Source organism: Aphelocoma coerulescens, assembly GCF_041296385.1.
Source record: "Aphelocoma coerulescens isolate FSJ_1873_10779 chromosome Z unlocalized genomic scaffold, UR_Acoe_1.0 ChrZ, whole genome shotgun sequence".
Taxonomy (NCBI): Eukaryota; Metazoa; Chordata; class Aves; order Passeriformes; family Corvidae; genus Aphelocoma; species Aphelocoma coerulescens.
In genome coordinates, this window is record NW_027184085.1 from 39,854,216 (window position 1) to 39,869,585 (window position 15,370).

Genomic DNA, 15,370 nt, shown 5'->3' on the forward strand with positions numbered 1-15,370 from the left:
GCCAACCTCTGGTAAATTTTTCATTTTAAATCACTAGGAAATGTCTAGTTGACTGTAATCACACCAACATTTCTGTACACATATTTTTCAGTCTCAGAAATGGTTTTCCAACTGCCTGACTTCATTGCATCTCCATTAGACAGAATTTCATCTTGTCCTTCTTTGCTCAGGGCTTATATTTTCTTTGAATTTGCTTAAAGCTTGAGTTGCTGTCCAATGCAGTTGGTCAAAGTGTCAATCCATGCAAAACAACAGCTGTGTTATGGAACTGGTATAAGATGCAATATCAAACATTAGCAGGAGGGGTGTGAAACCCAAAAAAGCAGGTGCAAAGGTGTTAGGTGTCGGAAGAGATTCTCGGAGGCCTTACTGCTGCACGACTTCTCATAAATGTTTTAATAGGTGAGGGGCTAAAGAAGGACATGGATCTATGTTAAGAAACAGGATTACAGAGTTAGGCACAGGAAACCATGTCAGTTGATCTCACTCTTGACACTGTGCTTCCAAAGCCTTCTAATTAATATAGCACCATTTTAAAACCACTTCACTATCAGAATAAATCAGCAGCTAATAATAGCAGTCCACTTCATTGGAGATCTGACCCATGCTTACCTCCATGCTGTGGTGCCAGTGACCTTTCCTTTACCTTTCACATTGGTTCAGTAAAAGTAGTATCACCTTTCACAGTCTGAAATGTTTTTGTAATAGGGAATGGCACACAAGTAGTTTTACAGCATAAGGGAAGACTTAACAATGACCAAAGGGGCATAATAAGAACATTAAAACATGGCTATATTATTACAAAAAGCATGAATCTAACTGTAAAAGAATTCAGTGGTAGGAAAAAGTATTTGGTACTCTTCCAGCTTTGCTTTCTCTCAAAACAGTTCCAAATCTCTTTGAGAGCAAAACAGGCTTTCAAAATTCTGGTAATATATCTTCCATTCATCTGTGAGATAATCTGAGGCAGATTTTGTATAGCTACTGAATAGAAGCAGAGAGCAAAACAAATACATAGCACTATCAGACTTGCATGTTTTGTCTTGCAGAAAAATGTCTCTGGTGCCAACATACATGGATTGATGAGAATCAAAAGAGAGTTATAGCTGAAGGGAGAGAAAAGCATGCTGTTTATTTTTCCATAAAGTGCAGATAATGAGAGGTATTATTTATTCCATAAGAAAAATAAAGTTGGAGAGTATAATTGAAATTAATGTGTTTATTACTGAATATATTCCTATCAGTTGTTAACTAATTACAGGTAGTTACATGATTGATCAACTCTTCACAGCTGTAAAAACACTTGGTAAGGCTGACTGTCATGTTTATTCATCATCATTGATCAGTGAGAAAGACATAGCGATAGCCTGATCAGTTGAAAGCAGACATCATCCCAGGATTTTTTTTTTTGTCTCATAGAGAACTCAGGTAAGATCTCTTACTAGTCCTGAGCAAAAGAGCATAGAATTATACCCAATGTGAAGTGGAAGAGATGTTGAATTTGTGAGGGATTTCAAAGAAGGATATGTTCCAATGGTTCTTGCTTTACTTATTGAAAAGATGCCAGCTCACAAGCCTGGACTTCTGTCATTCTAAACTGCAGTACAAAGCAGGATGAGTTCAGGTTAAGAAATGAATGGCTGGAAAGTTCAGAACAAATATAAAAATTGGAGACATTTCTTCACTAGCTGTTTAGACTATCCAGCCAATTCACTATTTTGACTTGTCATAGAGCTGTTTAATACTGATGGAGTTTAGAAGGAGATGTGTTATTTAATGAATAATAAAAGCAAATGTCATAGAAGTTATGGAAAGGTTAAAACACAACTGTGTAAGAATAAGATTTCCAGACTTCTCTATCTTTTACTTTGAGAAATCAATCTTGTCTTTTTTTTTCTTCTAATCTATTTTTAATTGACATGTGTTTTATTATATTCCCCATCACCTACATTACTCTAGCCACATCAGACTGTTTCTTCCTGGACTAATCGGAGATATTACTGGTAATCTTGGTTTGCCAAATTCTGTGACTCAAAATTTGAGATTCCACGTGCCAGTTTACATGTGCATTGTGGATGCTGGGCATATGTGAGCAGTCTTGCCTGTGTGCAGAGTGTGCAGAGTTTGTGTGAAGAATGTGTATGACTGTGTGACAGACCTTCCCCTGACTGTGTCTGGTTACACGACACATGATTATATGGCTACATGACTGGGGAGTGGATGCACCACAAACTGCTGCTAAGGGCTAGCTGCTGTGACTCCTAGCTTCAGTCATGTCAGGCAGCATATGCTGGCTGCCATGAAATGTTTCATTTCATCTGGAAATACAGAGTTGGTCAGTTGAAAGTTATATCTGAATGGTGTGACTGTTGTAACAGAAGGGCTACAAGTGTCCGGATCATGTGTGGGCACCACCATTTCATGATTTGCTGTTCTTTTCTGCCCCTATGGTTTCTCTTTGAATAGACTCCTTTCAGTGAAGAGAAATGTTTTAAGGAGAGGCCAGGCTACTTCAAACTGTTTTTAATATAGCTGAAATATTTTTCATTCTCAGACACAAAATGCTCTTTGAAATGGTGGCTAGAGGCAACAAAAGAGTTATCAAGGCTAGAGGACCTAATTGAGAACTGTAGAATGTTGGACTATATTTTTTCAAAAAAGAAGGAAGAAACGAGGAGGTTCTAAAAATACAGGTCATCTTAAATCTCAGTTAATTTCATTGCCATAATTAAGGTCTTGATAGACTTGTTACATTACATACCTTGAGTGGTTCTCAGCATCTCAAGACTAGTAATCAGGAAACCTGTGCTATACTTTCTCTGATGTAGTTTTTCACCTTGGTAAGTGACATGCGGCCACTGTGTTTCTGTTCACTTTTCCCCATTTGCTTGTAGTGACTATTGATGGCATTGAAACAGCACAATAGAGAACTCTTAATATGTGTTTTTTACAGCATAGCAGCACAGAGATTTATTTGCAGGTTTTTGTGCTCTGGTAATGATGATATCAGTACAGGAATAAACCCTAAATTGCAGATCTGCTTTACAAAAAATTCAACTTTTAGAAGTTTTGACATCTGAAATCTCAATAAGCAGTGTTATTCTACTAGAACACTGGTGAGGTGTTTGTGCTATATTCTGAGGTTGAAAAAATTTGGACTGTGCTTCTTTGGACTGTGACATAGAAATAGAGGTTTTCATTATTTGTGTAAATGTCAGTTTCCTCAGAATTTTGTGAAGTTATTAAAAAACATGTTGCAAATTCTACAATCTAATTGTGTAGAGGTTTTATTGAGAGGTGCAAAGTTTTTGGTTATGTTGCTCTTGTGAGGAACATTGTGAAGGAAAAATATGTAATGAATTACCAATTTCTTGCTCAATTGTTCTAATCTTTACAGTTTTTCCTAATCTTGATTCAGGTCTTTCCAAACTACTGCAAACCAAAAATTTAACAAAAAAACCAAAGTATTCCCATTCTGTTATTATCTATTCATCTCTGAATGCCATATACTACTATAATTTACCTTGTGAAAAATCGGGAATTATGGTGTTTTGTATGTAGTGTTTTATTTAGTGGGAAATAATTTGGGGTTAATTATTGTATATCACATTACATATATATCCAACGATTTTTTTGCTTGTCTGACCACCAATGCATAGTGAACACAAGACTTTCATGAAGTCACTTTTTTCATTTTTCCATATTTTCCCAGGTTTTAGTCAGTTTAAGAAATGTTCTTGCATTAGCTTGTACTTCTCTGTATTAGATTTTATTTGCAGTTGTGAAAATCTTATCAGCTTAGATGCATGCTGCTAATAATAAATGTTACTCCTATGTATTTGTTCAGCAGTCATACTTTCTTCTGTTATATTCATGTTTTCATATGCTCAAAGCATTATATAGGTATTTGTAAAATGTCATGGTCACAGAAAATATTATCTGATATTGCACATGATATACACAAATACGTCAATGTTTTTTGTTTTACTATTAAAAAATTACTAGGGCTATATATGCCTCTAGCAGCAATATGCAGCTAAACAAAGATAAGTAGCTTGGATGCAATCTGAAGGGAATTGACTAGTAAAACATCTGTTTGTAAGCTACTTATATTGATATAAGGCATAGAAGTAAAAGTGTAAAATGTATCCGAGCTTATACTGTTTCAGTACCATGAAACCTGATTCTACACAATTTATCTTCCCAACAACTATGCTGGGACAGGCCAGATGACTGATTTTGTTAGGCATTTTTTCCTTGTTTAAGAGACACAGGACAAGATTTAGCAATCCAAGGAGCTTTATGGAACAAGCCTTCAGCTGCATTCGTGCCTATATCTTCCTGAGGTACTCTGAGCCAGTGGAAGAGGTCTTGATATAATTTAGACCTAGCAGCTTCCCAGAAATATAAAAGCCTCCTGGCTACACTGAAGATCTGGCCAGATATATTCCATGCAGTCAGTTTTTTTTTAAAAAGACCATTTCAGCAAGTGCTTCATTAGTGTATAACAGAAAAAAAGCAATCTACCAATCAAATGACCAACCAAAAAAACCCAAGAAAAAGGTAATTTCAGGACTTTCCAGTAAAAAGCAGATGATGTTTGTAGGCTTGCTATGTTATCACCCCTACCAAAGATCACATGGCTGAGTGGTATTACTGGAGGGCTGCTGTCCAGAACCTATGCCACATCTCTGTATATTTCACATTAGGGGAATTCTTCCGCTAAAATGTATCTTGAAAGTCCAGCTTCATTAAGAGCTTTCTAAAGTATGTATATGAATAAGTATTCAGTTTTATATTTATCAGAAACTTAATAAGAACAGCCTAATGCAATACCTTAAATTGCTTGAATGAACTAAGGTCACAGACTGCATGGAGTAGTGCCAAGTAGCAATGAAGCACTAAGAACTGTAAGAATTCTTAGCCTCATGCTCTTAATTGCACCAACAACTTCTCAGAAAGTAGCCAGAAATTTATTTACACAAAAAACTGCCCATTGTACACACGACATTTGTGCCATTCCTTAGCTTTCTTGTGCAAGTCAGGAAAAGTCTGCTTGCATATCTGATTATTTTACTTATATTAGCTTTATTTTCAATTTGCACATTTGTGTTAAAAGACATAAAACTTCCTAGAAATACTGTTTGTGAAGAGATGAGCTCAATTTTTTTCCTGCTAGTCTTGTCACTACCTGAAAGAAAGTATATAAAAAGCCCATGTGTATCTAGCAGCACTATAAGAAAGGAAGGAAGAGGAGGGAGAGAAAATTTGCTATAGTCCTGTCAAGCCATAAAGCAGTGACCTGTTATGTTAAATTGTGGATAGTGTTCTCAGTTGTAGGTTTGTGTACTATCAATGTCATACACGTAATCTGTGGAGTTAAAAGAAAAATTATTTTGATGATGGATATTTTACAACAATATGCTCGATTAGATGTGGTCTAATTCCAGACTAGATGTGTCACAGTGTGCAAAGAAGTCTTATCTCCATTCTGAATTTCCGAAATCTGGGGATATTCTTTACGAAATTCCTGCTTCAAGAAAAGACAAATCCAGATCCAAGTTGCAGGGTTCTCCTGCTGGTAGACAATTATGCAAAACTGCTCCAGTATGTAGCACCACAGCAGGCAAGAATCTTGTGCATTTTGGTGAAGTTACTCTGTGCCAAAACAAAAAGATTTTCTACCATTTCTGTTTGCAAAGTAAAAAACCCATAGAGATGCTTATTCGTGGTATCATAAAGGTGGCTCACAAATTGCAAACCTTCTGACCTCTGCTGCTGAAGTAGAAATGTCTTTTTTGCCTTAACATTTTGTCTTCCACTTAATTTATTAGCTAGCTGATTTCTGGCTGACATTTCATGAAAGTCTTTTTTCCAAGCTTACCAGGCTATCTCTGCTCAACCTGGTGTAGAATGCAGATTGCTGTTGTTGCCCAGCCCCAGTATACATAAGGTGAAATAATTTCATCATCAATCATCTAAAATGGGGTGAATGTAACAAATTAGTGATACAGAACAACATTCTTAGTTTTATTGCTATGTTTTTCTCCCACAATTTTCCTAATTATTTATTTTGCATCCATCAATATTGCATCATAACCTCTCTTCTGCTGACATTACCTCTTCAAGAATCCTTGATAATTTTTTCCTTTCAAGTGAATGGTTACTATTTTATCAATGTAAAACAAAACAGCCAATGCATTATAATTATTTATTTTAGCTGCCATCTTTGTTTATAATATCTTTTTAAAGTTGCTACAGAATAAAATTTCCATATCTTTTGGACGTTTTACCCACATCCCATTTTTGAACATAGTGATTTATTCTGCAATTCAGAATGAGCTCAAATGAGTGTCCTGGGTTGAGGTGTATTCTATTACCATCCTCATGAGCTGTGGAAATCAGGTGGGGCAGTGTTTCCTTGCCTCCTCCCCCCAGACTATCTTGCTGTTAATGGCCCATCATTGTCCTGCTGCATGACTCAGAGATAACTCCCTCCAGACTATCTTCTGTTAATGAGCCTAATCAACACCTGGCCTCATGACTCATTACACCATTGTGAGATGCTCCACCCAGAGGGAGGAACCAAGCATCCCATCGTGGATATAATCTGAGACTGAGGACCAGAGACAACCCTTCTCCACTGGATCTCCAGAGGACAGGAGCTACACAGCCACCACTGGACCTTCTGAGGAAGAGCAGACCTTTTTATTCTACAGGATCACCGCTTCAGAGAACTGCAACCACCACCCTGCCTAACCGGGACTCCAGTTGTATCTTGACTCTGTCAGTTTGAACCAGTGTTTTCTTTTAGTCTTTCTTTTTTCCCTTTTCTTTAATTTTCCCCATTAAATTGTTATTCTGACTTGGTGCCTCCCACTGGTTTGTTTTCAAACTAGTACAATGAGCATACTCAGTTTTTTGAACCAGAAGGGTAACTTCACACGGTACATGATGTTGTCATGGCAAACCAGAATCATTGTACATGCTTAAATCATCATTAAGATGGCACCATTTGAATAGCATTTCTTCAATTGCTATGCATCTAGAAGCAGAAATGAAAAAATGTTTTTGGCTAGGTCTCTATTCTGTTGTGAGAATGAGCAAAATTGATCATCTCTTGGTGAAGGAACAGATTATATCTTTAAAGGGTCTTTTTTTAGGTTTGAGGACACCTGGTCTCCAAACATCCTGGATAGGTAGCTTAATGTTCATAGGGTACTGATTTTGCTGTTCTTCCTCCTTGAATGGTTTTAACTGAAACATACGAAGGGTACATTCCCAAAGTGAGCTACTGAACCTATTTAAGTTGATGAAAAATCTTTAACTGACTTTTGGTAGAGCCTAGTTTTCCCTTCTACTGTGTGTCCTTAATTTAAAAGTTTTGGAAGTTTGAATATGAGATGACTTTATGATGGCAAAGTGCAATAATATATGCAGACTGTCTGTAGCTGCAGCATCAAAGCTATCGAAATTTAATGTTACTAATCAACATAAATTTATTTTTTGAGACAGAGACTTGTTTTGGCTTTAGTCCAGGAAATCATTAATTGGGTGCTTAATTTCATACATGTGCCCCTTCTATTGGCTTGAAATGACTTCTATACTTAGACTTATATATAGATGATCCACATTCTTAGGGATTTTAACTGTATGATGATAGTCCTGCCCTTATTGCTATGTGATTCTCCATCCACCTGTGAATGATCAATACCTGATACTTTTGTGAATATTGCACAAGTGGTGTGTATTGCATATATTTTGTGAATATTGAATAAAATTGATTTCTTCATTTTTTGTAGAGCTGATGAAAGACTTTTGCATACAAAAAGACTGCTTTAGTAATAAGCAAAGTCCCTTTCTATGAACTTCTAATGCTTAGATCATCATAGCTATATGTACTCTATTAGACACTAAACTTTAGTTGTTTGGATGATGAAATGATGAACAGGGAAAAGGGACAATGTTAAACTTCCAAGTAACAGCTTGGCATAAGGATAAAAGTGTTTTCTGGGGGATTAACTCTACAAAAGGTTTAGGATTTAGCATTACAAAATCAGAATGATGCCATCACAGTGAATGCTTTCTTTCACTCACATTTCTTGGATATAGATTACCAAGATGTCATGATCCAATCAGTGAGAAATGCCTCTGCCCTAATTAAGATGCAAACAAGACCATATCCTGAAGTCAAAACCACTGAGTTTATTTAACAATCAATGTGAAGTAGAAAGAAAGAAATAGAAAAGGCAGAGGGGAGAGAGAGCTATAAAGTAGAAGATAGCTGCCACCTCTGGATCCATTGGCATCCCATTGGTCCTTCATCACCCTGAGCTTCTTGGTGGTGGGGTTCCCAAGGTCTTTCAAAGCTCTTAATTATTTATACACTTTAGCAAACAAAGGAATTAATGCTTATTGGCTACACAGTTTTCTTATTCTACTGGTTATGTGATTCCCTCATGTTTAATGATAGTAAGTCCATATACTTAGTTTCTCTTTTCTTTTGAGTTGGCAGGTTTCTTGAGTTGGTGGGTTGTGAGTCAGTGCTCTCAATCTTCTCCTGCTGGAATTACCCTTTACCTAGATGGAGTTGATTTTAGCACAGTTGCTGAGTTGGCTTTCCCTGTGGCCCATAAATTCTGCATTCTTTGTGGTCATTATCACTGATAGATTCTTCTCCCCAAGCTTTGTTAACCTCCCCGCTGAGATAATGCTCAGACAATAGCACCACCTTTATTTTATCTCAAGCCCCTGCTGTGGTGGCTCACTGTCCAAGTCCCAGGTATCCACAGAGGCATATTCAGAGGGGCTTCGGTGGTTAAGGATGCCTTCCATCCTATAATTTGGGGTGATCTTTGTTTGACTCGTGGTAAGCATATGAGCAGTTGCTTCTTTACACAGTTCACCACAGAGTGAATTTTTGTCGGGATGCATTGTCCAGGATGTACTAGCCAGATACCACCTCCACCAGGCCTGGAGTTAGTGCCATCCTGCCTCTCCATTCTGTGCTTATCTCACGGAAAAGTCCTTCTCCTTAAGAGTGGCTTTAACAGTGTTTGAGACAGGCAACTGTGCTCCTTAGGGCATTATACAAGATACCGCCAAATGAAGTGCTGTTTGATTGCACATATTTTTGACCTTCAGAGGGTTTTGTCACAAAAAGCGTGAAATTAGGACCCTGTTTCTAAGCAGTTGGATTGACTGTTGAATGCCTTTGCCTCATCAAGTTTAAGAGTCCAGTTTGGCAATCTGGTGGTGAACTGGGATATAAGAATACAACTATATCTTCATGAAAAGTATCTTCTGCCTCTAAAGATTCTTGTACTAAGTTTCTGCAATTGGTGCTTTCATCCATGAATGTCAATGAGATTATAGAAGAGATTACACTTACAGCTTGATGAAAGAAAGATAGGCATGTGGTTTGAATTCATGATATCTAAGTGGCCAACTATGCAGTTTGCTCCCAGGGTGTTTCTTTGTCATATATATCCAACTGTGTTCAGCAGGTTAACAATGAGTGTCAATCTATGGGAAACAATATATGTGATAGCCTATGCTACGGAAGTGATACAAATTTTCTTTGACTTTATTGAGTCTGAAATTTCTGGGCAAAAATGCATTTTTAATGCATGGATAGATGTTTCTAGGTTAATCCCTTGGATATCTTGTCATGCATTGACTTTGATGGCTTGCAGTTTCTGCTATTTACATGCCACTGAAAAATACAGTACTTTAACACAATGTCACACCTTTTAATTTGTTGGTGTTAAGTAGTAGGCAACTCATGGTAAAAAAGCATGCAACCTTATGAGTAAATCCCTTTCTTCAGCAAAAAAGTAGAAGAAAAATAAAACACACCCGTTAATCAAAAAATTGTTTTGCCCAAGGCATGGTGTCCTTTTCTTTCAACTGAAGGTTTAACTGCCAGAGAGAAAAAAGAAGCATAGAGCTCTACAATGTTATCTGGATTAATTTTATGAACAAAATTATGACGATAAGTAAAATGGTGCAGCTTGTCAAAGAAAAATGACAAGAATGATTAAACATAAGTACCACAATAAGTCTATCCAGGTAGCTAGACTATTAAATATGGCTATTTTCTTTTTTAATGGAACTTGCATAAAGCCTATATACTGATTGATTCAAAGTTACATAATAAAGAAAATAGTAAAAATCAACATCAAGTAAAAATGAATGATAACATAAAAATGATAAGGGAGCCATGCTTGTTTGAAAATGAAATGTTGTAAAAGGTGCAAAAATCCATCAGTCCTTTAAGAAGAAATAAAATACAGAGTGTTTTCTTTAGGAAATATAATACACAGCTGCTATAATTTCCAATGCATCATCTATCATAGGCATTTGTTGGTAACATATCATGAAGACATTAAATTAAAAACTCCATTAGGTTTCAACATACTCTAGAAAATGGACATCTTTGTTAAATATTACCCTAAAAGTACAAGTACTCAGGGCTTACAGCATGCACAATATAATCATGGCTCCAAATGTTTTGTGGCATGCTGAACCAAAATTTGTTTTGATAGAGTAGATGGTCTTATGTTTTGTTAGTACATTTTTATGGGAATACAAATTCCCAAAAAAGTGTATTTTAATCTAACCAAGTATTAAAGTATTAAACCAATCTATATACCATAGTATTTGAAAAATGGAAGAAACAGCTATATTTCTTAAAAAGATAATACTGCTAAGTTAAGATTGCTTGTAATATTTAATTCAATAAAGCAGTTTCAGAGAAGACTAGTTACTATTGTTGAAGAAATATAACTACCATCTAATCTTAATGCTACCAAGTTGTTTCAGAACACAAGGTGACTACAAATAAAAGCAAAATGTTTAGGAACTTGAGGGAACAGTAAAGAAAGTATACTTTAACGTGTATCTGCTACTCTGTGTCTAGAGGTTGTGGCTTTTCTTCTTTAGGGATGGTTTGAGAACTTTTTGAGTGGCATTTAAGACTGTGGAATATTATTTTAATTCTACACTTGCAAAATTTTTGGGAGGAGAATTTATTGAAATACATGTATCAGCAGTTTAAGCAAGTTATCCTGAGTATAGAGAAACTTGAAATATTTACTTGGGATTTGAAATTGTGAGGATAATTTGAAATCACAAGGTAATTGCAGTTTAAAGATAGTGTCAGATACTTTTTATACTGTCTTGTTGCTACAATCGAGAAGAGTCACTGTGCTTTCCTTGTTCAAAGAGAGGATCTGTTTTTCTGGAAAAAAAATTCAGAATCTGGAAAATTTACAGAATATGACTGAGAGTTCATTGCCAGCAGTCAGTCCCCAAAATGACAAAATGGTTGGAAAGTAAGAAGTGTCAGAATAAAATGTGTTTGTCTCCTCTGAATCTGTAGTGAGATGTCCATGGTGATGACTCATCAGGACTATTTTAAGACAGTGGGGAGAGATTTTGAAATTATACCTCTGACTTCAGGAACTCTGAACCTCTATTATGTTTTGGAAAGATAAACTTCATTATGTAGTCATTGTAATAGGATAGCTTCAGTAAATCTCCCTGAAAATATTTCTCAAAATGATAAGATTTTGCAGCTGTATGAGGTTATAACTAGAAAAGAAACCAAACAGCAAACAAATAAAACCCACAAGACACCAACCAAACAAGAAACCTACATCCCACAAACTAAAAAACACCCACCACCAAAAAGTCTCAGAAGAAACTGGCTCTGTCACAGCACCGTGCTGTGAATGTGAGGATTTTAAATAGCAAGGGTCAAATTAAGATGAAAGTCTGGTAGTATTGCAGTAAAAAGTAGCTTGGATAGATAATATAAAGAAACCACAGGTCTTAATTCTTAATAATTAAAAAGTAATTCTCAAGGATTCAGTATGTGCTTTATTACTTTATAATTTTTTCATATTTTATCCTTTTCATGTGTTTTGCTCACCTTGGAAGTGGAAAATGTGTTTGGCTTGGGGTTTTTGTTTCCTATATTCTAAAATACCTTCAGGAAAAGGCCAAGGAAATTTTTTTGCAAATTTTTCCTCTGTATCATGATCTGTAGATTTTGATTGTGATGGTGACTGATGATTAGAAGCTCAGAAATACAATTTCAATTCTAAAATAATTTTTGGTTAACATTTATACTCCTTTGATATACACTTTAGCTAGCTGCATAGTTTTATGAACACTGGTGGAGTTCATAATTGATTCAGTACAGAGAGAGCCCTATTCAACACATTAATTTCTTTCACAGGTATATTTTACATTTCTATTTAAACTTCATTGCACTAAGTGTTTATCACTTAAAAATAGAATTCCTTTGAAAAGAATTTCAATAAAAATTCCTACTGTACTTTATTGTATATTTAGTTTGCAGGATGGAAGCTGTATTTTTAAAGATCTTTGAAAAATATTGGACCAAATTTTCTGTTGGTTTAAATTGATAGTTTCATTTTCTAATCCTGTCCTAGTATCACACTCTCACTGCATAGTAGAGTTATAGTGAAGGGAATCTATGTAATTTTGATAGGGGTTATCAAGTCTCTGATTTTCAGAATGGTAACCTGGTATCTATTAGTTATAAAAATTGTGTTTTTTCAGCTCAGAACCAAGTAATTTTCTGGTTCCAGACTTGTCATCTAAACCTGTAGGGTTTTAAAGAATAAAAATTTCATTCAATCCCCTGATGCTGTTAGAAAGGTGGTGAACAATTTGGCAGGTAGGTATTTCTGAATTTATTTTTCTATAAAATGATGACTAAGACACAAGGCTGGCAAATAGTTGAGTAAAAAAATAATGAATTCTTATCTTTCTAAGTGCTTTTAGAGAAATAAACATGGTTGATGAATGAAATGTCTTCTTGTATTTGCAAAAAGTAACTAAAATAAAGCACTGCTTCTTTCTAGCTAAGTAACCTGAAACAACTCACATTTGTGGATGTGTCAGCAAACAAGTTCCATTCTATTCCAATTTGTGTACTCCGGATGTCTAATTTGCAGTGGTTGGATATTAGCAGCAACAGCCTGAAAGACCTCCCAGAAGACATAGACAGGTAGTTCATGTTTTAATTCAATGACAGGTATAGGGACTCTTAAGTGAATTTAGAAAGTAACAAGCTTCCAAGGGATACTGTTGATGGAAAGACACACTTGGAAATATATCACATATTTTTGCGTGTAAACATTCCCCCTATTATTGATAGACTGCGTCTGAGAACAAAAGCTGATTTTTCTAGCTCATTGATGGCAGTCAGTTAACTATATACGTTTTCTGCTGCTTTCATAATAATTTGTCATTATATCTGGACATTTTTTGGGGGAAGTTCACCAGGTATGTGCTACCACAGTTCCAGCAAAGGGGACTCATTGTATGGAGCTGGCAACAGTAAATCTCTGGAGGGTAGATGGGGAGGAGGAAAAGATGAACTAAAGCATTTTTAACCTGATAAATAACCTGATAAACTTTGTTATTAAAGAAGAGAAATATTGGTAAGATGCAAAAACCCCATTGACAATCCTCCCCTTCTGTTCTGAAGTATATATTGATGTGTGCATATATACTAACTCTCCCAGTTTAGATAACCACCAGAACTAGTTTTTAAAAAGACATGCTGATCCTTTTAATGGGACTTGCTAGCCGGAGAGAGCACTATTCTTATTCTTATCTTAATTATCTTATTATGAATTTATTTGTTCAGTCTGAAGTGCTGCAGCAACTTAGTTTACAAAACTTTACCTAGCCCTAAGTGAAAAAACCCAAACATATAAACTAGAGTTTATCAATAAATATTCTGGATTATTTATTGATCTGGGAATAGAAATCCCTGAGGCAGAAGAAACTTCACAGAAAGCTCATTCAGTTTTAACTTTTGCAAGGCCTTTTTTGTTGGGCAAAAAGACGTTTCTGGGACATCGTGTAATCACAGATTATTCTGACAGCAGCACTGAAGTCTTAACTTGTGTTACTAATTCACATGCTTTAGCTACAAACAACATAAACTTGCCATTTTTTCACAAGGTATCTGACCAGAAATTCGACTAACTTCAAAGAGTTTCTAAGAGGATATTTTTCTTTTATAGAAGGATACCCTCTCAACTTAAAGAACTTTTTTTTCCCTGTAACCTGTATTCCTGTAGCTTCAAATTATTCCCTTTCTTCTTTTCATCTTCTCCATTTTGTACTGAGTTGCCAGATTTGACGCTAGAATATCATAATCAGACACCACAAAATAAGGTTTTCTTTGTTTGACTTTGGGCTCATGTGCATTCAGAAGACAAGAAAATGTCAGGATAACCCCCGCATCAGGAAACTAATACTCTTATTCAGACTCATGATTTCAATGCCTATGGTGTCAAAGAATCTCAATGAATTATGATTGCCTGTAATACCATTACAATAGTCTGTGATTAATAAAGATGAGTTGACAGTAAACTGAAGCCTTACTTAAAATTTTTCCCTGAATTCAAACAAACTCCATGGGCCTGACAAGCATAGCCTTCAACACTGTTTTAGGAATGGACCCTTCCAGTCAAACAAGACAAATTTTTTCATCAATTTGGTATGCTTTTTGTCTTCTACGTAATCTGAGGAATAAAGGCCCAAATTTCTATTGCACTAGGAAAAGCCAGGGGAAATAGAGCAGAAGTTCCTCCACAAAACACTGTCATTAAATTGATCTCATTGGGACAACTTGCAAGAGCCTCATGACCGGGAGTTGGTTCTTCTCTTGCTCCCCACAGTACTAATTACTAGTGAAAAACAATAGATGGGGATGTACTGCCTACCGCAGACATAGTTCATAGAAACCAGCATGTGGGCAGTGGTGTGAGCAGATGACCTGTATTTTTCATTAGTTGCAGAATGCACATGGTGAGGCTTTATATCATGTTCTGTCAACATGTCTATGAAAGCACTGTAAATTTTGTAGCTTTATATCTTGAGCATGCTTCTGATTACCTGTCAGAGGTATGCTATTAATACTATAATGCTGAACCATTGCTGGAGATTTCCATTAAAGTTGATGAAATTTTGTGAAAGTAGGGTTTGAGCGACTTTTTAAGAAGCCAAAGATGTTTCATCTTAACTGCTCCTATTATACACAAGATTAAGTCAGTATTACCATCTTGAATAGATGCTCCTGTTTGAAATAAATATTTTAAGTAATCTCTCTTTTACCTCTTCACAGGTTAGATGAATTGCAGACACTTCTCCTACAGAAAAACAAGTTGACTTATCTTCCACGAGCTCTTGTCAATATGCCAAAGCTCAGTTTGCTAGTTGTCAGTGGTGATGACTTGGTTGAGATACCCACAGCCATCTGTGAGTCAACCACAGGTTTAAAGTAAGTAAAAGTGAGAGACAAAGGGAAATATTCTTAAGA

The 15,370-nt window shown here is 35.9% G+C and overlaps 1 protein-coding gene across 1 annotated transcript in view; it reads left to right on the forward strand.

Annotated features, from left to right (window-relative positions):
* LRRC2 (leucine rich repeat containing 2) overlaps positions 1-15,370 on the forward strand; it is an 80,227-nt gene that overhangs the window by 57,521 nt on the left and 7,336 nt on the right. Inside the window, exons 6-7 of the mRNA XM_069001403.1 lie at positions 12,897-13,042; positions 15,176-15,331. Coding sequence (XP_068857504.1) covers positions 12,897-13,042; positions 15,176-15,331 — 302 coding nt within the window. The remainder of the gene's footprint in view (positions 1-12,896; positions 13,043-15,175; positions 15,332-15,370) is intronic.